This window comes from Elephas maximus, chromosome 19 (assembly GCF_024166365.1).
Source record: "Elephas maximus indicus isolate mEleMax1 chromosome 19, mEleMax1 primary haplotype, whole genome shotgun sequence".
NCBI lineage: Eukaryota > Metazoa > Chordata > Mammalia > Proboscidea > Elephantidae > Elephas > Elephas maximus.
In genome coordinates, this window is record NC_064837.1 from 51427518 (window position 1) to 51455256 (window position 27739).

General features: G+C 52.1%; 1 protein-coding gene across 4 annotated transcripts in view; it reads right to left on the reverse strand.

The window, feature by feature from the left end:
* Positions 1 to 8672: 8672 nt before the first annotated feature.
* The window catches only part of DCAKD (dephospho-CoA kinase domain containing), a 30372-nt gene continuing 11305 nt past the window's right edge, over positions 8673 to 27739 (reverse strand). For 3 of the 4 annotated variants that reach the window (XM_049860230.1, XM_049860229.1, XM_049860228.1), the window contains 4 exons: positions 19445 to 19635; positions 18022 to 18225; positions 14318 to 14405; positions 8673 to 11026 (listed from right to left, as the gene is read on the reverse strand). In XM_049860230.1, the coding sequence (XP_049716187.1) occupies positions 10735 to 11026; positions 14318 to 14405; positions 18022 to 18225; positions 19445 to 19556 (696 nt within the window). In that variant the 5' untranslated portion in view covers positions 19557 to 19635 and the 3' untranslated portion in view covers positions 8673 to 10734. The remainder of the gene's footprint in view (positions 11027 to 14317; positions 14406 to 18021; positions 18226 to 19444; positions 19636 to 27739) is intronic. The other variant, XM_049860231.1, reaches the window with a different exon arrangement.

Genomic DNA, 27739 nt, shown 5'->3' on the forward strand with positions numbered 1-27739 from the left:
GCTAGAACTTCTAAAGTCCCAGCTCTCCCCCTTAGTTACAGAGTCTGTTTAAGATATAACTTGGAATACAATGGAATATCACTCAGCCATAAAAAGAAATAAAGTTCAGATACTTCCTACAACATGGATGAAACTTGAAAATATTGAGTGAAATGAGCAGGACCCAAAGAGACAAATACTGTACGACCCCACTTATAGAAAGGATCTAGAATAGGCAGACGCATGGAGACAAAAAGCTATGGGGAGTGGGGGTTATTGCTGAAGGGGTATGGAGTTTCTGTCTGGGGTGATGGAAAACTTTTACAAATAGTGGTACAGCAGCATGACATGGCGAATTTAATTAATATCACTGAATTGTACACTTTAAAATGGTTAGAATGGTGAATTTTTTGTTAGCTATATTTTACCACAATTTTAAAAAAAAGTATAACTGGGGGTTCACCATGGCTCTCAGACCCAGCAGGTAGGTGTGCTGGAGGACTTAGTTCTAGGGCAGCCTGGAGTCTCTCCCCACACCCTTCCCCTGACAGGGCAATTCTGCAGCCAGGACGGGAGGCCCCGTACGAACTGGGGCTGGGACCGCTTAGGCTCAGGACCAACCTCCAGGACTAGCATGAGAGCTCCAGGCTGCCAGGCCCCCTTCCCTGGCTCCCAGCATCAGCAGAGAATGTCAGGGCAGACCGTGGAGGGCTGCTTCCCTGCCAGCACTGAATACCTTCCACATGGCCCTGAAATAGCCCTGCTCACTCCTTCCCACAACCCCTAGCACTGGGAGCAGTTGAGAAGGGGGATCCAGGTGTCCTGGCCCCAAACCGGGGAACTCCAGCTTGGCAACTTCCAGGTTTGCCATGTGGCTCCTAGAGAACTGCACCCTTTCTGGACCACGCCTCCCCCCCTCTTCCTCCAGCTGCAACCACCCAAGGAAGAGGCAGCCTTGGAGATCTCTCCCTCCCTCTTCATTTTCTGTTTTCCTCTCACCTTTTTACGGCTAAAACAGCATACACTCTTGGTGTGAGAAACCTTTCTGCCTCTGTTGAAGAAGGGTTGATCATGACCATTCCCATCATATAGATGTTGACATTGACGCTTAGGGTGGAGAGGGGCCTTGCCCTAGTCCCACTGCCAGAAAACAGAGGCACCAGGAGTGAACCAACTACCACGCCCATTCCCAAGGGCAGGGATGCCACAGAGGGCGCGCAGTGTCTGCTCCCAGCCCCACGTCCTGCCCAGGCAAACTGGAGGCCTGGTCCCCACTGCCATCAGTCTATCTCCCCAAAGAGCCCCAGTTGCTATGGAGTCTATTCCGACTCATGGTGAGCCCATGTGTGCCAGAGTAGAACTGTACTCCATATGGGCTAATTTTTTTAAAGTAGATTGCCAGGCCTTTCTTCCAAGGGACCTATGGGTTAATTGAAATCTCCAGCCTTTCAGTTAGCAGCCAAGCATGGTAACCATTTGCACCACCCAAAGACTCCTGGTGGCCCCTTTAAAAAAAACAAAAACAAAAACTTGTAGCTGTTGAGCCGATTCTGACTCATAGTGACCTATAGGACAGAGTAGAACTGCCCCATAGGGTTTCCAAGGAGTGGCTGGTGGATTCAAACTGCAGACCTTTTGGTTAGCAACCAAGCTCTTAATCACTGTACCACCAGAGCTCTGGTGGCCCCTTAAAAAAAAAAATTTTTTTTAGTAGCTGTAAAATATATCAAATAGGTGCTTTGCCCCTGCCTCCAGAGGCCCCTTTTCACTGTCAGGAAGATCAAGAGCCTCCACCCTGGGAGGTGGAGCCCCCTAGCTTACCCTAGTTCTTCGCCATCCAATAGGATAGCCACTGGCCACATGAGGCTGCTGAGCACGTGAAATGTGGCTAGTGCCACATGTTGACATGATACTATTTTAGTTGCTTTGAATTAAATAAAAAATATTATTAAAATTAATTTAACCTGTTTCTTTTTACTTTTTTAGTGTAGTCACTAGAACTTTTAAAGTTCTACATGTGGCTCATGTTATATTCCTATCAGATAGCATTGCTCTCTATAGCAATAGCCCCGCACCCCTGTGTTGTGTTCTGTATAATCTAATTACCATGTTCGTGAGATGAGCAGAGCGGGGGTCACCTATCCCCATTTCACAGATAAGGAAGATGAGACTCAGAGGTCAAATGACTTGGCCAAGGTCATAGACAAGGAAAGGGTGGAGGCCGGATATGAACTCATTTCCCTGAGTCCAGACCTGGGACCCACTTTCCAAGACAACCCAGAGAGATGCCCCTCTCTCCACATTGGCACTGACCCACCCTGGACCACATCCATCCACCTCAGCCCCTGATGAAGCCACTCCCCTCTCCCCACGCTCTGGGAACCTCCCATTGAGACAGCTCCCTGAAAACCCCATTAAGACGAATGACTCTTGGCCCTCCATTAAAGCCAAAGTCTGACCCCACATTAGACTCTGGCCTGTGACTCCCTCATCAAAGCTGGTGCCTTTGCCCTGTCATTAAAGGCATGGCTCCTTCGTATCTCCTGCCACTCTCGGAAGTGCCCCAGGACAAAGTAGGCAATAGCCACGGCTCCCAGGGACGTACCCACACCCCACCCCCTGCCTACCGTCTCCCCCTCCTCTTCAGAGATGAACATATTCAATGAGGCTGGGGGACTATTTCTTTAATATCCCCCCCTTCTGTCCCTGGAACGTGATAAAAATACCCAGCATTGATCTTTTTTTCTTCCCCTTCTGCCAGGATAATGTTTACCCAGGTGTCAATCAGGAGAAGAATTTGGCTTCCTAATTTCTCTTCTCCTCCCTGGGGGCCCCACGTCTCCCCGCCTCGCATGGACACTGAGCTGGAATCAAGGTTACTAATAATCCCGCAGCACACACAGACACTGAGAGCACATATATTAAAGTCACATATTGATTTATATTTCTGGGTCCCTCTGCCTTTCTGCCCAGCCTCAGCCTTTCTTTCTGCCAAGGAGAAAAAAAAAGAATTACACAGCTATATTTATCGCCAAGATGTTTAGTGTAAAGAGCATTGTGTCCAAAGGTAATTCCCACCCCCCACCCTCTTTGGGGGGTATTTTTTAAAAACAGTGTGGCATCTCCTCCTATCCATAAGCATTTATCTTTTGCTATTTGTTCTTTAAATTTTCCCTGAAGGAAGCAATGAGAGATTTAAGGTAGACTGTGGGAAGGACTTTCTGACTTGACAGATGGTGGGCTGCCATCCCCAAGAAGGCTGGAGGGATTGTCTTGCTAGCAGAAATAATCCTAGTGCAGGTGGGAGTAGGGGTGGGTAAGAGGGCAATGGATTCAGTGACCTCTAGAGGCCATCCACTAGTCCAAATAATACCTCAGAATTAGTGGCTCAGGACCCATGGTCTCATTTCACAGATGGAAAAAGGAACAGGCTGAGGAATGAGTTTGTTTCCAGTGGCTGGGAACTGGGGTTTTGGATTCCATGTCAGCCTCACCTTCCCACTTGGACTCTGGGTTGATGAGAAAAGGACTTTCCTCCAGGTGTGAGTAACTTCTGTCCTGAGGGGTTTGGGGGGCCAGAGGTCATTGGTTGAGGGGGTGGGATGAGAGGGAGGAGGGCATCTTGGAGCTTCACTTTTTAAGGTGACATGGGGGAAGGATAGGCTCTCAGAACGCTAGCCTGGGGACCCACAGCCCTTCCCACACCTCTCCCCCAACCAAAACCCCTGTCAGTCTGCCTGGCACAGCAGCCATTTAAAAACGCCAGGCTATTTGCCTCCAGTTCTTTCCAGGGGCTCTTGGAATGCAACACTGAGCATTGAAGGGAAGGGCACTCATACAAACACAGCACTGTCCTCTTAACACCTATTGCTGAGTGTCCTTCCTTCTCACATACATCATTACCTGTATTCTGCAGAAATGCTCTGAGAGGTAAGCAGAGAGCATCAGCCCCATCTTACACCTGGGAAAACGGAGGCTCCACAAGGCTAAACAACTTGCCCAGGGTCACACAGCTGTTAAAGGCAAAGACTCAATTCCAGCCCAGCTGGTGACTCCTCATAGGGCTTGCCTCCTCACCGTCTGCCTTAGGCATGGCCTGCTGGTACTCATCCTGGCATGGGTAGGGGGCCTTGGATGACTTACTTCAGGTCTCTCAGCCTTCTCTTCTGGCCCCAGCCATGGAGTTACAGCTCGCTTTCTGCTCACCTCTAAGTTCAACTAACTCTCCATCCTTGGTACTGGAGAAGCTCTCTGAGGCCAGCTCAGCTCTTTCCCTGATGGAACCTGAGAGGAGACCTGCTGCCTGCCCAGGCTGTGTCAGGGAGTATGGGGGCTTTGCCTACCCTGCAATTCCCTAGCTTGATTGAGTTGCCTCCCACCAGTCTCCCTCAGTTCATTCTGGGACCTATTTTAGCCCAGCAGGGCTGAACACTAACTTATGGAGAGTCACTCTGTGCCACCCTGTGCAGGGTGCTGCGCCCCCCACCCCCCAGTATAGACCCCACAATAAGCTGCAAGGTAAAGATTGAGCCCCACATTAAGGATGGGAAGCCGGGGAGCATAAGTAACTTCTCCAAGGTCACCCAGCGCGTAGGAGGAGTTGCTGGAATTGGGCCCAGGTCCCTGTGATGCCAAACTCTGGCTGTTTCACCACCCCGGGGCTGTCCCCGTCAAACAGGCCTGGTGGGGACGGGGGCCAGACAGCGCCGGGCGCAGCAGGAATCAGCAACGAGGATCCTCCAGGAGAACTTTTCCCATTGAAAATCTGTTCCCCTCGCGGCCACGGGTGATGTATGGCTGGAGCTGATGAGAAACTTGCAGCGGAATGGAGGCGGGCAGGCCGAGGCGGCGTGGCATTGAGATTCCGCGGGGCGCGGGGGGCGGCGCGGGCCTGACACGGGCCGGGTAATTGATCTGGAGGTGCCAATTTGCAGCAACTAAATATTTGGTTTCTTCCTCTGCCGGCTCCGCGCTCTGCTCAAAGAAACTTCAATTAAAAGCGAAAAGCGAGGGGTGAGGGGAGGGAGGCGCACCCGGGTCCCCGCGGCCGGATCGATGGGGTGGAACCTGCGGGCAGCGGAGCGCGGCGCACCGGGCTAGAGGCCCGGAGGACCAGGACTGGGCTGGCGCCCCCTTCCAGCGCCGGAGGGAGGGACCGCGGGGGCGGCTCCTGGGAGCCAGAGCTCAATATCAGCCCGGGTGGAGTAGATGGGAGGCCGCTCTGCCAGATGGGGGATAGGGCTGGCCCCAGACTTCGGGCCCTGTGCACCCGTGGAGGGACCCTGGGGAAGGAGGAGGTCCTGGGCTGTTGGCCCCCTCCCCCACCCCAGTGAACTCACCAAAAACTTAGCTGGAGGCCTTGCCATCCCGCAGCTGTCACTCAGCATCTTCCTGAGCTCCGCGTGGTGCCAGGAGAGAAACGGAGTGCTCAGGTCCCATCTCCTCTCCTGTGCCTGCCCCACTGTCTAACCTTGGATTGGTCCAAGAGCTGAGGGTGAATCCCACCCAGGTCCCACCCTAGAGACCCGAGGGTCCGCAGGAGAGGGTTCAGATTTGGGGAGGGAGCAGTGAGATCCCAGAGAAGTGGGGAGGAGACTACAGCCCAGGGAAGGGGAAGCCATCACTGGGCCACAGTTCCGTCTTTTTGTGGCTCAACACAAACATGGTGACAATAGTCATTCACTGGGCAGTTTGTCCACTGAACAATCTTCCAGTGCTTTGAGGGACAGAGCTGAGGGACGTGGAAGGGGAGGTAACCACTAGTGCTGGGGGGGGGACCTCAGGCTCTGCTACCTGGGGCAGCCTGGGAGAGGGCAGTTCAGGGAGGAATCCCATGAGAGATGGAGAGGGGGGTGAAGAGGCATCCAGGTAGGCCTAGAAGGTAGAGCTGTGGCTGTAGGAGTGAAGAAGAGCTGAGATGCTGAGTGGGAGGGGGCTTCTTGAAGGCCAGAGGTGAAGAAGAAGGTAGAGGGGCTGGAAAGGTAAGTGAGGGGCCCTATCTCCACCCACAGCATTGTGCCCACCTTCTGAAGTAGAAGAATGGCTGTGAGACTTGTCCCTTCACCAAGCCAGGCCACTGCTGGTCCACTGGGCTGCAGGCTGCAGCCCCTTCCTCCCCTTCTCCTCTTGGTAACCCTGGTACACCCCTTGGCCCAAGGCTGGGTGTGGAAGCCCTGGTAATGCCTGTGTGGGCCCAGCCCTGGGCTCCCAGCTACCTCCAGGCACTTGGATGGTCTGCTGGGCTCCTCTAGGTGAGGGAGGCCTGGGCGCCTTCTCCTCCTCATTCCTTATACGCAAGGCTGTGGGGAGGTTGGTTGGTTTCACCACCATCCCCTACTCCATTTAGCTCCGATCTAATGCCTTCCAGGCCCTCTTCGCCACCTCAGCCCCCAGGGCTCTCTCTTTGTGGCATCACAGGGAAGCTGGAGCCAAGAGCTCTGCTTGGGGCTGAGGAATAACCCAGGAGCCTCACCATCCACCCCTGCTCTCCCACCCCAGCCCCTCCTGGGGCCCTAGCACACTTGGTTTCTGCCTGGAGCCCCTTCCAGCCCACAGGGCGTCACTCCTTGCTCTCCCTCCCTCGAGCCCCCACACTGCCACCACCGCCACCACCCACCGGAGCTGTGGAGCAGAATGATTTCCTGTAATTGGCCAGCAATCCAGCCGCCCGACTTGTTCTATCGACATGCTGGTTAGTTGAAAATTGTATTGGAATCTGAGTGACAGGGAGGAGAGGGTGGGAGCAGTGAGAGGAGGCTCTTGGGCAACAGCTGGGCGCAGCCTCAGCTCCGAGGGTGGCATGGAGAAGCCACCAGCCAAGTCTCCCCTTTTAGGAAAGAAGCAATAAAGCAACCTACCTGGGGTCTCTCCTGCACCCTTTTGTGCCCCCCCCCCCGCCCAGGGTCGTCACTGCCACCTCATTCCCTCTTCTCCTGCCCTGGGACCTGTTTTCTTTTGACCTAAAGTGCTTTTATGAGAACCAGGGACACTCGGCAGACATGGTTACCCTCCACCCACCCAATTTCTAGCCATGGAACCTCATCAGGAAGTGCCCCACCCTTTCCCTGCCTCACCTCCCTCCCCAAGTGGAGAGAGTGACTATCTGAAGAAAAAAAAAAAAAAATCTGAAGAGTTGATGATAATTCCCAGATAAGGAACCAAAGTGTACTTAATGGGAACAGTGCAGGTAATGGGATGAGCACTGTGCTGGGAGTCCAGAAGTTTGGAAATTATACTGCTTGGTAATTTCCGCCACATGACTCAACCTCTTAGCCTGTTCCCTCCTGGGTAAAATTCTGACCGTGTCTCACAGAGCTGGGAGAATTTAAGGAGGCACGGTGGGTGTGACTGTGCTTTGTAAACGATAAAGCTCCTCTAGTTACCCCTAGGGCCAAAGCGAGCCTGGGGTGATAAAGATTTTAGGGGCCTGTCTGTCCCGGTCTTCCCCGGCCAAGAGGCCCAGGCGTCTTCAGGCCTCGCTGGTGTCGTTTTGCTCCGTGCTGGGCTGGTAAGGCCCAAACTGGGGGAATGCAGCCAGGGTCCTGTGCGCGTCGCCACCGCGGGGAGTGGGGATGGGGTACATCCCTCCGCCCGCGGTACCAGCCGAGCGCTCAGGGCACCCGGGCCCCGCAGCTCCGGCTAAGAGGACGTGAGCGAGCAACACAGCGTCTTAATTAGCGCCCGGGGCAAGGCAGGGCGCCCGCGCCTCCACAGCTCCCGCCCCGCGCGGCTTCGCGCCCCGGGGCTCGCGCTCCGGAGGAGCAGCTCCGCAGGGGATCTGAGCGGCCTCCGAGGGCAGGCGGGAAAACCACCGGGAGAAAGTTAGGAACCGCGGTCTAGCACTCGCCAAAGAACCCGCCCCCAACCCAGGCGGGTGCTGCCACCTGCCGGCGGGAGAGGAGGCCGCCCGCTCCGGCGCTGGGCGGGGGACTCTGGTGACCTGGCCCCTGGTGTGTCCTGGGCAAACCAAACCAAATCTAGTGCCATCGAGTCGATTCCGACTCATAGCGACCCTACACGACAGAGTAGAACTGCCCCATAGAGTTTCCAAGGAGCGCCTGGCGGATTCGAACTGCAGCCATACCACTTAACCACTACACCACCAGGGTTTCCTGTCCTGGGCAGCAATGGCGAATTATCCAATAAGTGCTTACCTTGCTTACCAGATCATCTATAGTGAACAATTTCACATTCTTCGACATCAAAGATTGTGCTCCTAGGTATGGCATCTGCCTCTCTCCTAACCCGCACAGCACCTTCCTACAGAATCAAAGCCTCTTTTCAAACTTGCAGTCCCTGACAGGGGTAAGTTACCCAGTAAACAAGGTGAACACCGGCTTACTTGGGCTTATTTAGTGATCTGTAGTGAAACTGGGCGCTACAGATTAGTAGATAAGCACAAGTAAACCCATGCTTACCTTGGTGAGTAGTCTCCTGGTTCTAGGCTCCACACATGGCCTAAACATGAGGTCACACCCAGGGTAAGCAGTCCTTGCTCTAAGGCCACCTTGGACCACCAAGCTTGGGAGAGGGAACAGCAGAGGAGGAAGGCCTGAGGAGAGGGAGAATGGGACCAGGGCAAAGGCAGGACAGAATCTCGCCACACCTTGCAGCCTGGCCACCCTCTGATAGCACTGCATCAGTGTCAGCAGACGGAGATAGGGAAGAAAATAATTCTCTGGAAATTTGAAGTTTGCAAAGGATTTTCCATCCTCCATTTATTAGGCCCTATGACGTAAGCTTCACGAAGCCCACGTTATAGAAGAAACCGAGGCCAGTAGGTCACACAGCAAGTAGGCAACAGTGTCTGAACCCACTCCCAGGTCTTCTGTTTCTCCAGAGAAAAGACTCAGAGGCACGAGGCAGAGTTCTGAAGCCTGGCTCTGTGACCGGAATCAAACCTCTTCAGACTGTTTTCTCTTCTGTGAACTGGAATAACTGATGCTGTGTTACCTATAGGGTGTCCCACGTCCAACACAGAGCCCAGCATCCACAGGAATGAATGAGGAGTCATTTTCTCAGTCACTGGGGTAACAGTGTGGGAGGGGTCTATCCCTTTCCTCCCCTTTGCCTCCCTTCTGCCAGGTCCCACCAAACCGGGGAAGCAGCAGGCTGTTCTCATCCTTCCCTGTTGGCCCGAGCCCCCCACCCCAAAGGTCCCCACTTCCTTGCCCAACCCTTCTTTGCCCCGTAGGGGTTTGTAGTGAGTTAATGAGCTGGACTCTGAAGAACGAGCAGCTCTGGGAAAGGGGGCACTAAATATGGCCATCACAGCATCTGCATTTGTCATGCTCATTTCTGGCCTTAATAGGCTGCTGGCCACAGGACCAACACATCAGCAGGCCTGCCGGCTCTGGCCAGGAAAGGCTGATGTCTAAACCGGTCTAACTGGGTTGGGGAAGGAAGATGGAGCAGTGAGGTGGGTGGGTTGTGATGCTGCCCCGGCACCTCCATCCACCTCCCACATAGGTACATCTGAACGTGGCTGGAATCCTCTTGGGCCCAGGGGAAACTCAGGGGGGCTACTGCGCCTTCTGGAGCCTGGGAAGTGAGGGCCCCAGGCCCAGTGTGGGAAAAGGCCAAAAAAAAAAAAAAAAAAACCCATTACCAACAAGTTGGTTGCTGTCAAGTTGATTCTGACTCATAGCAACCCTATTGGACAGAGTAGAACTGCTCCACAGGGTTTCCAAGGAGGGCTGGTGGACTTGAACTGCTAGTCTTTTGGTTAGCAGCCAAGCTCTTAACCACTGCACCACCAGCGCTCCAGGAAGAGGCCAAGTAACTCCAGATGGTATCAGCCAAATTGGAGAACCTCATCTGGTCCGTGGTGCTGGGTCACAGAGGCAGGGCAGGGTATTTCAGATGGAAACACTTTATTGAGTACCGATGGTGAGCCAGGCTCCACACCAGGGACACAGAGATGAGTAAGACACAGTCCCTACCCTCAAAGACCTTACAGTCTAGGATACCAACCAGCTTTTGGCTGATGACTATACCCTGGATTAAGGTAAAACAAGGGGGGGTATCCTAGAGCACCTAACCCAGCCTGGGGCTTCAGAACATTTCAGCTGGGAGTTAGCCAGTTGTAGAAAAAAAAAAAAAGGAAAGGTATTCCACTTGGGAGAGCAGCATGGGCAAAAGCACAGAGGCCAGAAACAGCCTAGTATGTGTGGAATACCAAGCGGGGCATCTAGTGGGAGGCAGGGGGTGGCTGAAGGCTGGCAGGTGGTGTGCAGGGTGTGGGAATGCTGGAGAGGTCCCACGGTAGGATGGTGGGGCGTCCCAGAAGCCGGGCCCCTGCTAGGCTACAGCATTACCCACGAGAGAATCCTCTCTGCACTGTTTGAAGGTGGCAGCCTTTGGTCCAAAAGGATTCCCCACGGTCCACTAAGGAGGTTTTGGCCATGATGGGGGCCAAGCCCAGGGAACCCTTGGCCTCCTAGCTCTACACTGGTGAGGGCCACCAAGACAGTGTTCCCCACCCCACTCACAAGATACTTATAACAGACGGTCCCTGAGTGTCGCTGTTATGTACCATCACGGATACTGTTCTGTAGGTGCCGCCAGAGGGGAGGAGCCTTGGGGAAGGTAGGAAGGAATAGCAACTGGCAGCTTTTTCTCCACTTCCGACAGGATGCTCTCCAAAGAAGGGTCCACCCAGTGCAGGCCCCAGCCCAGATTCAGATCGTGTCTGAGAGTGTGTGTGTGTACGGTGTGAGGGGTATGACCTGGGGCTTCCTGACTCGGACTGCCCAGCTAGGGGGCAGGAAGGAGGTAGCGGGTGAGCAGGTAGAGGAGGCTGGCAATGCCAACCAGGCCTGTGAGGATGCTGAGCCTCAGTGGCAGGTACTCTAGGGAGCGCTCCAGCTCAGCATGCAGGAGGATGACCTGGCGTTTGGTGATGCTCCACTCGCCCGAGTTGTCCAAAACGTGGCGGGCCATGCGGGCTTTGTCCTTCAGGGGCAGCTGGGCTGAGATGCGGGCCTCTGCCTCCTGGCGGTTCAGCTTGTTCCGCTGCATCAGCCGTCTCAACTGTGTATCCCGGTCACTACAAACGGGGTAAGAGGGCTGCTCAGGCACTGCAGGCCCAGCCTCCCTCCCTTAGCAAGTTATAGGGCTGCGGCAGCCCTGTCGGCCCCAGCCTGGAACAGGGTCTGGGGACTGGACCTTTCTTGGAATCCTATCCCCCTCTAGGATACTCAAGTTCCATCCCCCGGGAGAGTGGCTTGGAAACTCACTAGCTATTCCCCCCTCACACCACTCCTTGTGAGCACCCTGGTGGCTCTGTGGGCTGCCTAAGCCCCTCGATATAAGCAAAAGCAGGGGGCGGGGGGGAACGCTTACAGCAGCTATTTTCTGCCATCTGGGGTCTTTCTGCTTTGCCACTAGGCCTGAGGTTCCCCAACTATAAGATGGGAGATTTGATCACCTGGAATCAGCTACGTCCTGGATCCGTGGATGGGTGACCTTTACTGAAAGGCCTGTGCCTGCAAGTTAAACATCCCCTTCAGTTCCCTGGGGGCTGGGCCTACTGCATCAAGAATAGCTTCCTGAACCACCACAGGGGCCCCTCTGCTTCCCCACGTCACACACATCTAGAGCTGGGTGTGCTGAGATGCTGTGTTTGATGCTACTGATGAATACAAGGGGCAGGCCCAAGGTGCTTCAAAAGGTGCCAGGACTTGGGACTTGGATCCCTCAGTCCTTAGGACAGGATAAGCACTGCGTTAAGCCGAACAATACCCAGGTCTTGCAACTCCAAAGGAAACTGAAAAAAGATCTCTTTTACCCACCCTGATATTACCATCTGGGTCCTTCCACCTCCCTCTGCAAGCTTCCTCTCCTGTCTTTGGCTGCACGGAGCCACCTGGCTTGGCTGGCTGTGATCAGTCCTCGGGAATGGACTCCTCTCCACCACCACTCTGGCCCTCTGGGCTTCCTAAGCCCCTCGGTGGGGACAAGTGGGGAAAGGGCTGCAGAGCTGTTTTCTGCCATCTGGGGCCTCTCTGCTTTGCTACTAGACCTAAATTTCTCCAGTTATAAGGAGGAAGGATTTGATCACTGCAGTTTGGTCCCCTCTTAGGGACCCTAGGAAGCAAACTAGGCAAAGCCAGACATATGTGGGAGTGGCAGCCCACCCCTCCCTGACAATGAACTGCAAGAGGCCACTGATTTCCTTTGGGGGACAGTGTACTGTTGAGGTCATGGGGCCAATCTCTGCTTGGCTGAGAGCAAGGACTATCCAAACTTAGTCAGGGAGACCACAAATGCGGCTGGGAAAATCTGGGTAAGACAGTGGAGATAGCTCAGGGCTCTGTGGGTGCACATTCTTCTGAGAGTACAGCTGAGACGCAAAGGCCTCTGGGATGTGAAGGCAGCATCCTTCCCTAGCCCTGGGCTGGGGCCCAGAAATAGTCCTGTTATGGTTTGCTTAAGACTTGCTGCTATTTGTGGTAATGGTATTTTCCCCTAAACACCTATTCCACTATTGGCAAGTGCCTCATGAAATGTGAATAATCACATTTTGGTGTAATTACACTTTGGTAAATGCCATTATTACTTCAGATGCACCAGGGGTCACTTGCCATTAAAAGAATCCATGAGGGGACACTTACTTTTGTAAAGTATAGATCCCTTTAGTGAAAAGCAAATAATCACCCCCTCCTAGCTCTCTGGACTCTCTCAAGAGTCATACACCCATGTGTCCTCAATGTGGGGGCAGGCCCGGCACCCAGGATTCTGGCAAAGGCTTCTCTGGCTGGAAAGTGGCGCTAATGCCGATCTCTTGGTGAGGAGGCAGAGGCTAAAAAGACCCGCTCATCCGCCAGAAGCCACAGCTATCTCTGCTCTTAGCAAATGGAGCAACTGAAAAGGAAAACGCACGAAGAGAGAGTGGCAAGGGTAGGCGTGAGGTCACCTGTGATTACAAACGCACTGCACGTTCTGAAGTCTCGTTATGGGCCTGTTCTGTTTCCTTACCGACACGCTAAGAGCCTTCTTTTTTTTTAATCCCCAGGAACAAAGTTCCAATTGTGTTAAGATTCCAAGGCAAGGAGGATTCCAGGTCTTGTCGGGCCCCTTTGGCCTCAGTTGACAGTCTTTCACAAACAGGGAACAAAGAACCCAGAGAAGCTGCAAGTTTTCATGGGGAGACGCAGGCCAGTGGGGGAGCTGAGAAGGATGCCTGAGCCCCCACACCAGGTTCACAGGATTCATACTGGGCTTTAAGGACGGCCCATGGTGGGGAGTTGGGCAGCGGAAGGTGATGCTCAGGGCACTGAGACAGGACTCTAGGCCCCACCCAGTGTGCTAGAAGCCTCTCACGCATTAGTCTCTTGAGAACCACCCTGTGCCCAAAATACCTGCAGAGCCAAGTGCCCACCTATGCGCCTGCTGCACTGTGGGTGGCATCCAGGAAGTTTCTGGGAGGCAGAGACACTCTGCAGCCTCATCTACTCTCTCACCCTGCTGCGACTGTGACTCATTTTTCTCCGACAGCTTGATCCTCCTCTGTTTGCCAAACCTGGATTCTGGTTTGCTTCATGTCCTGGGGGATTCTGAGAACAAAGCTCCTTCCTTAGCTGGGCTCTGACACTTCCCTCCATGCAACTTTCTGTTCAGCCATTGCCAATAGGTGATCCTGGACAAATTCCTTAACTCCCTCCTTCAGTTTTCTCTTCTGCAACTTAGAGGTATCAACCCCTGCCCTGACCACCTCCTGTTGAAAAGTAAAGTGAGTGAAGCAATAAATGTGTGAGTTGCTTTGGAAAGCTGAGAAGTGCTATAGGAGGGAAAAGGGATCCAGTGAATGTGAATAACAACTACGTCTCACATTCTTTGGACATTTGTCAGGAGGGACCAGTCCCTGGGGAAGGACATCATGCTTGGTATAGGGTCAGCGAAAAACACGAACGCCCTCAACAAGATGGACTGACACAGTGGCTGCAACAATGGGCTCAAGCATAGCAATGATTGTGAGGGTGGCGCAGGACCTGGCAGTGTTTCGTTCTGTTGTCCATGGGGTCTGCTGAGTGGGAACCGAATTGAGGGCACCTAACAACAGCCCAGGAGGACCAGGTATCTGGGCTGAACTGCCACTAATGGCCAGCAGGGGGAACACTTCTCAAGCACTTACAGAACCAAGGGTGGTGGTGTGCAGACAAGAGTCTGAATCCCACACCTACCCCCAGACATATCTGGGTCGGGCAAGAAGGTCAGTTTCTATAGGCTCTGGGCACTGCTGCCAAACCTCCTGTGCCTCCTGGCCACCGCAAGGAACGGGTACTCCAGGGGTGCTCCTTCCCAGCCTCACTGGGGCTGGGCCAGGCCACATACTCACCAGTACACTACCACGGTGTGTTTCATGTACTTGAGCAGCTTCTTGGTCTCAAACAGCAGGGGGATATCCAGAATCACATAGCGGTATCCTGGGAAGAGGCCGGAAAACCCACAAGTTCAGTTCTGAAAGAACGTACTGAAGGTGACTATGTGCCAGGTGTGGGGACAGAAAGGACAGCCTGAACACTAGCCAGTTCCAATGCCATTCAGAACAGAATGCCATAGAAAATCATCTCTGACTGGATGCCCACAGAAGACTTGTATGAAGGATGGCATTTGTACTGGCCTTAAAAAGGGGGTAGACGTCCGACACTTGAAAATGAGAGGGTGGAAGGAGGATCCCAGCGTGGGGACAGCCAAGCACAGTGAGCAGTGAGGCGTCTCCTGTCTAGCTGAAGTGCAGGCCTCCTGCAGTGTGAGGCGAAACTGACAAGGTGGTCAGAGTAGACACAAAGGGGTGAGTTGGCCTTGATCCTGAACCCAAGGAGTTGTGATTTCCGAGCAGGAAAATGACACAGCCAAAGTTACAGGAGACTGGGGAGAGTTTTCAGGAGTAATGGCCCTTTCTGCCCTACTTCATTTTACTTTTGCTCTAAAAGACCAAAAGGATAGGTTCCCCCGCAAGAACCTAGTCTGAGCCTGGCCCCTACTGGAGAAGTCTGCTGTGACTATCTCAACCAACTCACCGGGGCAGCAGCCCCAAAACGAAAGAGGTTGCTTCTTGGCATCAGAGGCAGACCTCCGGCCAGGGATTGTGGGGACTGGGTCTGGAGGTGGCAGGGCTAGCTATGACTGATACTATATAACTAACTCAAATGAGGCAAAAGGCACTGGCTGAACTTCCCACTAACAAGCCAAGGCCAGTCAAAGGCGGCACCCTCACCACTGTGAGCGGGCATGTTCCCTGGGCCGCTTGCCCAGAAACACTGTGGCCTACACCCTCCTAGTTCTCCTTAGGCCAGCAACTCCTGTGTATGTGTGAAAAAGCTGGCAGGGAGCAGGGGAGCAGTGAGGATAAGGGACAGGATGGCTTCTACACAGAGACAGCTGGCCTGGATGGGGCACAGACTATACCCTGGTGGGATCATACCAGACTCCACACACTTTCAACCACAGAACCAGACACACACCAACTCCATGGGTGTCACAGGGAATGTGGCGCTCAAGGTGATGCAGGGAACTGGGGAGGCAACCCCACCTGCTGGGTTTCCTGGCCCCCAGGACCTGCTGCCCAGGAAGCCCAAGAGATGCCCTCAGCTGAATGAGGTGGTCAAGAGCACGGATTCTGGTAACACAGGTTGGCTTGTAGCCCCCCACTTGCCCAACATGTGACCTTGGGCCCATTAACGAATTCATCTGTGTGAGTAAAATAAAACCACCCACCTCACAGTATGATCCAACCAACCCAACCCACTGCCATTGAGTTGATTCCGACTCATAGCGACCCTATAGGACAGAGTAGAACGGCCCCATAGAGTTTCCAAGGAGCACCTGGCAGATTCGAACTACTGACCTTTTGATTAGCAGCCATAGCACTTAACCACTACGTCACCAGGGTTTCCCACGGGATGATGGTAAGGATTAAATAAGCAAGTGCATGCAAACCAGCCGGCACTCCCTCCGCCAGCCTTGCTAAGTGCTCCATAAATGATGGGTATTATGGCCACTGTTCTCGGGAGAAGGGGGGTCAGCAGTGCTGGGCACCACCCTGCGGCCCCACCTCAGAGCGCCAGCTAAGACCAGATCCTCTCCGGGCCTCTTATCTCCCTTTCCTGCCCCACTCCCGTCGCCACCTCTCCTCTCACTGGCCTTTCTCCTTGGCCCTCTCGGGAGCTCGTGGCCAGCTCTTTGGTTCACTGGCAAAGGGCTATTCAGCTGTCACATCCCTCCTGCTTGATAAGCTCTGCAAACTATCCTGACTCTATTAAGACATCCGTCTGCCTACACAGAGACCTCCCCAACAGCTGGTGATCTTATCTGACGTTTGATTATACCAACTTTGACAGTTGTATTTGTTATACTCATCAGGGAAAAACTGGGACTGTGCAAGCCACAGCTGTCGTCCCCGTTTTTCACCTTATCGAGCTGGAAAAAGCTTTCTGGCTTTTATTTAACTGGTGGTGGCAGGGGTGGGGGGGGGAGAAGGTGAGGGGGGAGAGGCTGGGTGGGATGACACAGTGGGAGAGCTTTGGAGTGGGTGACATTATCCTGTGTTTAATTTCAGAAGGAGAGAGCCACCGCCGCCTCGAAGCCCTGCAGATGTACTTGTAACTGGCCTGGGAGCAAATGCAAAAGGGCAGGAATGGAAAGCAGAAGGCTCCGCTCCTGGGCAGGGGACAGGAGGGGTACTGGGACAGACAGGCAGCGGGACAAAGGCAGTACGACCAGAGACTCTTTGGTGGGGGTGTGCAGGAGGGGTTGTGGCGAGGTACTGAGGGGGAGAGCAGGGTGGTCCAGTGGGGAGGATGTCTAGAGTCAGTTCCAGCCTGCCAGAGCCTGGGGAAGTTGGGGAGCTCAATGTCATGGATGTCTGTCAAGTCACCATCTCCTTCTGGAGAGAGTGAGGGTGGGAAGGATTCCTCACTCTGTACATGAGAAGCTGGGAGAAAAAGGGCTTTGACCATCACAGTACAAAGGCCTGAAGAAAACTTAGACGGCTCCCCATGCCCTCCAGGTAGGAAAGTCTCCATCGTGACTGACAGTGACTGACAGACAGCCAAGCCTTCAGCACCAAGGCCATTGTTGGAGGCCACGTATGCCAAAGGCTGGCAGCAGACTCACCGGGCCCCAAGCCAGCCTCTTGCCTGATCCTGAGCCCCTGCTCTCTGCTTTTCCAATGCTCCTGGTGAGCTGACCCCATCTTGGACAGGAAGTATCAGGTCACCCAACACAAGAACTGGGCTTGTACCGGGGTGTCTGGCTTGGGAAAGGCTGCTAACAGTTGTACAAGCAAGGTTCTGGACAATGACCACAGGCCCTTGCTTTTCAAACCCTCTCCCCTGCTTCTAGCCAGGCACACCTCCTGGCAGTCCTTGCACATGCCAGGCTGACTCTGATCACTGAGTCCTACCTCTGTATAACCGTCCCCCAATTAGAACTCCTCTACCTCCTCTACCACCTGCCCTGGCCATCTTGGTCCCTCCCCAACTTCCATTCCACCTACAAACTTACTTTCCCAGGCGGCGGCTCAACCATTTCCAAATCTGACTCTGACCACGGTTTATATTTGTGTAGTGACTGATTGTCCCTAGAGTGGACTTTTAGTCCTTCCAACAGCTTTCCAAGGTCAGCATTGTTATCCTCACTGCACAGTTGAGGAAAGAGGCTAAGGGGCTGGACCACTCTGCCAAGTCACACAGGGAGACACTGGGAGAGCTAGGACCTGAACTCAACTCTTAGGACTTCATCAGTCATCAGCTATTATCACTCTCATCCCCACCAGAAAAATCAACTTACTTCCTAGGGATCATGAATCAAAAGCCTCATGTGTTTCTTCTCATTAAACTGTCAACCACCCTAAGAGTCAGGGATCATGTACTTCTTTCCTCTGGGGCTGGTACAGGGCTCTGCATGGGGGGAGGTGCCAATGAACAGTGTGAATGGACCAGCCTGAATAACCAGCTCGCATGCCCTGGCCAAGCTTTCTGCAGAAAAGGGCCCTGGCCCTGGACGGCGTGGGCTTTGCCCCTGGCCCCTGAGTCTTACCCCGGAGAAAGTACTTGAAGGTCTCTTTCATCATTTCCTTGTGGATCTCAGGGTGGGTGATGGTGTTGAGCAGCCGCCGCAGGTCAGGCTGGTTAAAGATCAGGTCCCCCAGGACCTTGCGGTTGATGTCACCATTCTCTAGCAAGACTTCAGTGCCGAAGGCCTCCACAATGCGCCGGTGGGCAGGGTATCCTGGCTGGACCACTGTGGCACAGGGAGGAGGCTAGGTCACTCTCGGGAGCCTCCAGGTCAGCCAGAGGGACCCCAATTAACTAGAGGCAAGATGATAGAAGAATCCAAGGGGTGCTTCTTACAGTTGGAGCAAAAACAAAATGAGGGGAGGACTCCAGACCTCCTAGAGTCACGGAGGCTGGATAAACCCCTGAAACTACTTTTTTTTTTATTGTGCCTTTAGTGAAAGCTCACAAATCAGTCTCATAAAAAAATTTATATACACCTTGTTATATACTCCTAATTGCTCTCCCCCTAATGAGACAGCCCGCTCCTTCCCTCTACTCTCTCTTTTCGTGTCCATTCTGCCAGCTTCTGACCCCCTCTGCCCTCTCATCTCCCCTCCAGATAGGAGATGCCAACATAGTCTCAAGTGTCTACTTGATCCAAGAAGTTCATTCTTCACCAGCATCTTTTTCTATCCTATTGTCCAGTCCAATCCCTGTCTGAAGAGTTGGCTTTGGGAATGGTTCCTGTTCAGAAGGTCTGGGGGCCATGACCACCGGGACCCTTCTAGTCTCAGTCAGACCATTAAGTCTGGTCTTTTTACGAGAATTTGGGGTCTGCATCCCACTGGTCTCCTGCTCCCCTGAAACTATTGTCCTAAGATAATCTTTAAACCTTAAACTAAAAATATCCCCTGAAGTCTTCTGAAAACCAAACAATAGTTTAGTTTAACTAGTAAAGAACCTTGAACACTGTGCTTTTTTAAGATCTATCTATATGGGATCAAACTGACAACAGCAACTCAAAAGATCAGATAGGTAACCTGTGGGCAGTGAGTTAATGTCAACGAGGGAGGAACAACTTGGAAAAGGAGGGTGAAAATGGTTGCACAACTCGAAGAATGTAATCAGCGTCACTGAATTGTACATGCAGAAACTGTTGAATTGGTGTACGTTTTGCTGTGTATATTCTCAACAATAACAACAAAGTTAAAAAAACAGAACAACAAACGAGGGGAGGGAAAGCAGTTAGGGAACAGAAGGCAGAGACTCTTCTTGTCAGTGATGGTCAAGGGCACTCCCAATTAGACAGGAGAGTGAACAGAACAGACAGGGGGAGGCAGGAAAGCCTTTGCCTCCCCTGAGGCCTTCAGGTGAGAAATGAAAAGGGTGAGGCATGGTAGAAGAGAGGGCGCACAGGGGAGCCGATGTGTACAATCCCCCTGAAGCCCCTTCCTGCAACTCACCATGCCGGGCAATGACGTCCACATCAATCACTGCACAGCCCAGCTGCTGGAACACCTGGGTCACTGAGCTCTTGCCCGAGGCAATGCCCCCTGTCAGGCCCACCAGGAACATCTTGCCCAGGAAAGAGGGAGGTCAGAACACTCAGAACCAGGAGCCAGGGAGTCACTGGAGAGTAAGGCCAGCTCAACCACTACCAGAGGAAGGAAAGAAGGACATGCTGGTCAGACAAGAACAGGGCTGATCAGTGTTGGCGCTGGATGACTGGGGGGAGTGGGAGGCAGAGAGATGGAGGGGAGATATGGCCCAGTCACTGACAGTCAAGCCTGAGCTTGAGGAGAACTGGGTCCACCTGGAGAAAGAGAACACCTCCACAAAAAGCCTCCAGTATTCTTTTAAAGATACTCCTAAAGCAGGCAGACTAACACAGTATAAATTTAGCAGTCAAAATCTTAAGCAGGCAAGAACCTGGTCAGGTGCTGTTAAGCAAAGAGTGCTTTCTGGAGGAGGCAGTTTGCCTGATGGCAGAAAGGAGGCACTCACCCCCCTGTGGGGAACCCAGGTCAAGTCCAGATGCCCCTGATGAGGAAGAACAATGTAATCACAGCCTCCACTCTCTAATCTGGGACAGTGAGGCTCATGGGAAAGAAAGGGCCTAGCTGGAACCACCACAGTGGGTCACAGCAAAGATTACAAACAGACCCCAGGGTCTGGGCCCTCTTGCTCCAACTTCCCTCTCCACAGGAAGGTCTGTCTGCCCACCCCACCCTAAGCACCAACCTGAGGGCCACATGGGTGGCTGGTCTAGACTGAGATGTCTAATCCCTCCAGCTCAACCAAGAAATGGCCTAGATGGGGCTCAGCGGCAAGCAGTGGCTTGGGTTCGGCAGTGCTAAACTTGAACTTTTAGAGAAGCCCGGATTTTGCCAAGGAGGAGTACGAGGGGAAGGATGACAGGCCAGGAGGGGACTCTGAGCTCTGCAGTGATCTGTGGCTCCCCCTGACAGTGAAGCAGCAGTGCAGCACAGAGGTCAGGAACACAGGCCATAGAGGAGGCTGGACTTCAATCCCAGCTCCTCCACTTAATCTTGTGACACTGGGCAGGTCACTTGTCTCTCTGAACCTTGTTTCACTATCCATAAAATGGGAATAGCAAAACCTGCCTCACAAGGTTGTTGTAAAGGCTGAATGGGAAACACACATAAAGTCCTTCACACACGGCCTGACTACACTGTCCGACTCGCTGGCTTGGGGCACGTCATCAGGAAGGATCAAACGCTGGAAGAGAACATCATGTTTGGTGAAGCAGAGGGCCAACAAGGGCAGGGGAGACCCTTAGTGAGACAGACTGGCACAATAGCCACAACAATGAATTTGAACATGCCAGCAATTGTGAGGATGACGCAGGACTGGGCAACGCTTCACTCTGTTGTATGTAAGGTTGCCAGGAGTCAGAGTCGACTCAGTGGCAGCTGACAACAACAGCACAGCGTGAGACATGGTAAGTGTCCAATAAATAGCAGTGAGAAAGGTGAGGTCAGGTGGTAAGTGGGGGTTAAGAAAAAAAAAACCTTTCATGAAGTCACGTCCCCATTCCTGCCCCCTCATACTATCTCACAATAAACCAAAAAACCAAACCCGTTGCTGTGGAATCGATCACTACTCATAAGGACCCTATAGGACAGAGTAGAACTGCCCCATAGAGTTTCCAAGGAGCGCCTGGTGGATTCAAACTGCCGACCTTTTGGTTAGCAGCTGTAGCTCTTAACCACTACACCGCCAGGGTTTCCTACCTCACCATAGGCTTCCAAAAGTCAGGTTGCATTTTCTGGAGTCAATGGGGCTCCCATTGACTGGATTTTGATCCCTAGGCTAGAAGAAATTAAACGGAAGACCAGCTCTTTTCCACTCTTCCTTTGATAGCAAATCAATTCTCCAGGACCTTGAGCTCTGTCATAGGACTCTTTTTTTTTTTTGTTAAACAGCAGATTACTGTCCTAATTACACTTTCCTCGAGCTTATTCTGAAATGAGTTTGCCTCCCCTGAGGTCACACCAAATGACAAGGGGAGGCAGCCTTCAGATGTGGGCTGAGCGGGTGGGTGGGTGGCTTGGGGTGGCAGAGGCACCAACGGAGAAGTTTAAATCTGCCTAGGATCATTCTCACACAGGGAGGCCAGGGGTAGAGACGGAAATATTCACCAGAGTCACCACCCAAATGGAGGAGACCTAACTGAGTACTGCTGTCCATAATGCAAGGGCAATCAGCTCCTCTTCTGCAGAATGACCAATGTAGAGGAATGGAGTGTGCCTTGAAGACAAGCCAGGGCCTAGAGGAGGGGCAAAGGCCAGCTCCCCACAGGTCCCTGACCTCATATCACTGAATGCAAGCCGCTGTCACCCGGTCACCCAACTTTGCCAGGCTCGGCTGAAGGGGCCTCAAAGACCATCTGGCTGAGGCAACCTCTACCCTCTCTGTACACAGGTGCCAGGACCCCTCCTAAACTGAAAAACCAGTTGCCATGGAGTTGACTCCAACTCATGGCAACCCCATGTGTTGCAGAGTAGAACTGTACTTCATAGGATTTTCAAGGCTGTGACCTTTCAGAAGCAGATTGCCAGGCCTTTCTTCCACAATGCCTCTGGGTGGGTTTGAACCAACCACCTTTCAGTTAGTAGCAAAATCCAAATCCATTGCCATCTAATCGATTCTGACTCATGTCCACCCCTTGTGTTACAGAGTAGAACTGCTCCATTAGGGTTTTTTTTTTTTTTTTGGCTGTAATCTTTATGAAAGCAGATGGCTACTCCCTTCTTCTGTGGTGCTGCCGAGTGGGTTCAAACCACCAACCTTTCAGTTAGTAGTCAAGCACTTAACTGTTTGCGCCACCCAGGGACTCGTAGACCCCTCCTGAGACCAAACGAATAAGGATCTCTGGGGGTGGAGCTGCCCAGGCAGTTCTGATGTATAGCATGGCTTGGGATCAACTTAACTCTTCATTTAAAGCTGTGAAGACTGAGGGCCAGAGAGGGGTAGGGCCTTACCCAGGGCCATAGCTATTAGCATACCCCAGATGAAATTCAAGGCTCCCAGCTCCCTAGCCTAGACCTGTGCCTTTAATGTACTCCAAACTCGTTACCACTGAATCAATTCTGACTCATAGCAACCCCATACGATAGAGTAGAACTGCCCCATAGGGTTTCCAAGGACTGGCTGGTGGATTCAAACCGCCAACCTTTTGGTTAGCAGCTGAGTTCTTAACCACTATGCCACCAGGGCTCTACTTAATGTACTCAGGGAATGAAAAATTAATTTACCTTTAGACTAAACAAACAAAAAAAAACCCAAACCTGCTGCCGCCTAGTCAATTCTGACTCATAGCAACCCTATAGGACAGAGTAGAACTGCCCCATAGGGTTTCCAAGAAGTGCCTGGTGGATTCAAACTGCCAACCTTTTGGTTAGCAGCTGAGCCCTTAACCACTGTGCCACCAGGACTCTACCTTTAGACTAAGTAAGACAAAATGAGGAAGGTGAATCTGTCTATAGGTCAATCAATTTAGAGCCAATAAGAACTGATATTTTGATTATCATACTATTGTTTTTCTACAGAATGGGGTCAGGAGAACTTTGGACAGAGACCAGGACACGGATATAAATTTCAGGCTCATCTCTGTCCCAGGGTAACCTAATGACTCTCTTCCCTTCTCAGAGCCTTGGATCACCATCTGTGGCAACAGACCAACAGCTGCTTGGCCTCCATCAGGAAGGCCAAGGGGATGGAGAAGCACATGCCTGCGGAGACTCTGGACCCCTGGCTTAAAGGGGTTGGAGAAATAGCAGCTGTTCTCATTCAACAAGGCCCTCCAGAACTCAGGCCCTCACTAACCATTGGTGCCAGGACTTCTCAAGCAACCAAATGAAAGCACAGGTCTTGCTCTTCAGGGAAGTTGGAGACAAAAACAATTACAACCGAAACCAGTGGAGAAACAGAGCACCGACAGGTGAGCAGAATTGGTCACCTGGTATTCTCCCTGGGCCCAGAAGATATGTGAAGGTCCCTTCCAGCTCACATACCTGCCAGGGAGGGAGTTGCAACAAGTAAGAGCCCACTGTCCTCCTAGGGCTTAAAAAAAAAAACCCAGCTGCCATCGAATCGATTCCAACTCATGGTGACCCCCTGTGTGTCAGAGTAGAACTATGCTCTGTAGGGTTTTCAATGGCTGATTTTTCCGAAGTAGATTGCCAGGCCTTTCTTCCAAGGTATCTCTGGATGGACTCGACCCACCAACCTTTTGGTTAGCAGCTGGGCACTTAGCCATTTGCGCCACCCAGGGACATCTCTCAAGGCTTAGCTAGGAGAAAATGGAGGCTTAGGTTCCGAGCTGCCTCTAAACTCCACCTAGCCCCTTCTGGCAGCTCTTCCCCAGACATCCATGGAGAAGTGACCCCTTTGATAACTTGTGTTCATGACTTTCTTTCTGTTCTGGCTCAAACCATCATTTTCCGGAACTCACTCCAGTCCCTCCTTTCCACTGCCATCTACACTGAGCCAGTGGCACCTTACAGCAACTCCTAAACTTGGCTTGGATCTGCCTGCCCTATGAAACTTTAGAAAAGGTACAGAAACCCAGGTTTCACCCCAGATCTACTGAATCTGAACCTCAGGTGAGACCCTGGCATCCCAGCCAGCAAGGTTCTGGAACACCTGCTAAAAGGGAAGATTGTGAGCTGGGACTTCAGAGGCCTGGGTTGCAGTCTCTGAGCTCTGCCATAAAACTACCCGTGTGGCTGCAGGCATACTTCCTTCCCAGGCCCACTGCGGTTAGTGTTCCACAAATAAGAAATGGGGGCTGGCCCTGAATCCCTTCCAATCTCTGTAAAATGAGGGGGCTCGCCTTCCAGTGCCAATAACAGCGCCAGCTCCTGGAAAAGCTCTGAGTCACTGTGGTGCTTCCTTCCTCCCCCTCTGGGGTTCAGTGCTCTTCCGGAAACAGTCAATAAATGTTCACCTAGTGAATCAAAGAATGACCACTGGTGGCCTGGAATTTTCTTCCTCAACACCAAAAACCATTAACAGAGATGGCTTGGCTGGAGGAGGCAGGACAAAACCGAGTCCCATAGTTACAGAGAAGAAGCTAATGCCCAGTAGAAGGAAAAGGGAAGCTAGATTCCGGAATTAATCCCAGGCAAGGGAGACATCAGCCAAGGTAGGATCAGAAGAAAAAGCCAGGACTCCAATTTGAATCCTTTCATTTCCCTCCATGTCAATGGAAAGGCAGCAGGGGGTAAAGAAAAGGGTAAGGACTTCTGAGTCAGAGGTGGTATCTGCACCCCAAATCTGCTGTGAGCTCTGAGGCCTGAGCTTCCTCCTCTGTGAAATGAGGATCAGATTCTATTGTGTTCCATAAATGGTGGGCCCCTCTCTTTGGCTTCTTCAAACTGCTTTTCAGCTCTTACCTCCTGGGCCTGGCTCCAACAGCCCCAGGGAGATAAAGAAAACGCATTCGGGGAAGAACAGTCTGTTTTGGAATCTCCTCCGGCAGTGTTGCACAGGGAAAAATGAGTGGGCTGCTTCACAGGCCACCAAGCAAAAAGCCCAACTGCCTGATGCATTCTGTACAAGTTGTAACCCCTCCAGGCCCATCCTGCTAATCTAAGGCATCAGCACCTCTTGTCCGGACCACTGCAGTAGCCTTGTGACCCGATTCATCTCTTATTTCTCCCCAAGGCTTTCTCTACATGGCAGTTAGTCATGGCTTAAAGTGAACACTGGATCATGTCATTCTCTTGCTTAAAACCTTCACTGCCCTCTTGTCCCTCCTCCTAGCCCCTCCCAGAGGCCTCCAGGCTCTGTGTGACCTGCCATCAACCCCTTCACCCCCTCAGTGATTCCTTGTCTGTGTCCTGTGCAAGTCACACTGGCCTTCCTTTTGTCCCTGAACATTCAGGCTCTTTCCTGCCTCAAAGCCTCTGTATATGCTGCTCCCTCACCAAGAACTCTCCTCCTGGCTAACTCCTCTTTATTTCTTCAAACAATCACACACCAGGCACTGTTTAAGCAAGAGTCCCTGCCCTCCCAAAGCTTACATTCTAGTGCAGGAGGTGTGTGGGGAGTGGGGCGGTGGATATAAACAATAAACTCATAACATGTGTGGTGGTGGTAAGCGCTATGAAGAAAAGAGAAGGGAGTAAAGGTATTAAGAGTGCTGGGGGCATTGTTTTCAGTGAGGGACCAGGGGCCCTCTCCGAGCAAGGTCCTGAAAGCAGTGAAGGAACAAGTCACAGCTCTCCTTCAGAGAAGCCTAGTCTGATCCCCTAACCCACATCAGGCCCTAAGTCTTTCATGGCTCCATTTACTCTCCTCCCCCTTGTACCTATCAGGGTTTGTACTTTTATTTCTGTTTGTGTGACTATTTTGACTGTTTTAGATAAACTAAGCTCCATGAGGCCAAGAGCCATGTCCAGTTTGCACCCCTTCATCCCAGAATTGAGTGTGGTGTCCAGCACATGTCCTGGGCTCTGTCACTTGTCTGGTGAGTGAACTGGTCAAGTTACTTAACCTCTCTGCAACTCAGTTTCTTTATCTGTAAAATAGGGCTAAGGGCATTGGCTTCTCTGAGTTGCTGTGAAGAGTAATTAAGTTAGTATACATGAAGTGCTCAGAATGGTCCCTATTTGTTATTAAAGGGAGTTTAATTTACAAAATGAATGACAGAATGACTTCATGAGCAGGTCTAGGTGTCAGCCCAGGGAGGGAGGGGAAATGTTTGGGGTCACATTCTCCTGTCAGTGGCAAATGGGAGGCTGGAAGCTGCCTCCCAGCCTGCTCCTTTTTCCATTAGAACCTGCTCCTAGTTGCTAGTAAATCTCTCTTGGAAAAAAGCCAAACACCCAATGATTAAACACAGTAAGGAACAAGTATTTGAATGGACATTCTCTTCTCTCCCTTGGGAGAGCTCAGGACTTGAGTCAGAAGCACGTTCTATTGCTTCACATTTCCCAGTCAACAGCCCCAAATCTGCTTGTACGGGGGCCAGGACCTCTTTCCCTCATTAGCTTGCAGCTTTACTTCCTCCTCCTCTCAAAGCCTCTCAGGGTTTCACACTGGGCACACTGACCAGCCAGAAGCTTCGCCTTTGAATTGCTTTCCAAAGGGGATGTATCTGTTTTGCTCCAATGATCAATACAATCATTCATGAAAACGAGTCATTCCCTGCCTTGGGACCCAATTATTTTATTGTGGAACCAGTGGTTGCAAAAATATATTGTTTTCCAGTTAACTATTAACTGCTATTTTTATATACAGTTTCCCTGCTCCTAATCTTTCATTATTGGTGAGAGGCTGCTGTTTAAACCTCTGAGTCCAAGTTCTCTCCATGCAGCCTGGCCTATTAAATTCCACCTCCTCCAAGTGACCAGTTATGTGGAGGGAGCCCAGGAGGAGGTGTGGACAGTCATGCTCTGTCTTCCACCCTCCCCCCACCCCCACCACCTGCCAACACCAAGGGAAGGGAAAGAACAGGTCTCTTCCATCTACTTGCACACTCTCCCAGCACAAAGGAACACTTAGGGAGCTTTTATAGGTGGGCAGGGAGGTTGATTGGATGGACTACTACGCTGTTATTATGCAGCAAAAGGATCACAGACAACACCAACTCTCAGAGGCTTCTGAGTCAGAGGGCCCTAGATTTGGATCTTAGCTCTGCCCCTTAACTACCTGTGTGGCCTTGGGCAATTCAGCAACCTGAGCGTGTTTCCTTGAGTTTAAAATGGGATGAATGTGACTATACAAGGGGGTCTTGCCAGGATGAAATGAGGTGACATAAGACACCACGGGCACCTCATCTTCTCCAATTCAGTGTGAGGCATGTCACGGTCACTGCAGTTTACCCCATTTCATAAATGGCAACTCCATCCTTCCAGTTGCTCAGGCCAAAAACCTTGGCATCTGTCTGCCTCCTCTCTCGCCCTCTTCATCTGATCCACCAGCGCACCTTGCCAACTCTACCTCCCACCTTCATGACCTAGCCAGACACCCCCGGATCTGTACTCCATCATCATCTTGCTCCTACATCGCTGCAGTAGCCTCCTGAGTGATTCATCAGCTGCTCTCTCTGCTCCCGGACAGTCTATTCACAACACAACAGCCAGCGTGATCCTTTAAAAATGCAAGTCACCCCTCTGCTCAAAACCTTCCAATGGCTCACTCTGAGTAAAAGCCAAGTCCTAACTATATGGGATCAAATTGATAATAGCAACTCGAAAGATTAGACAGGAACCTTATAGAGCAGTGAG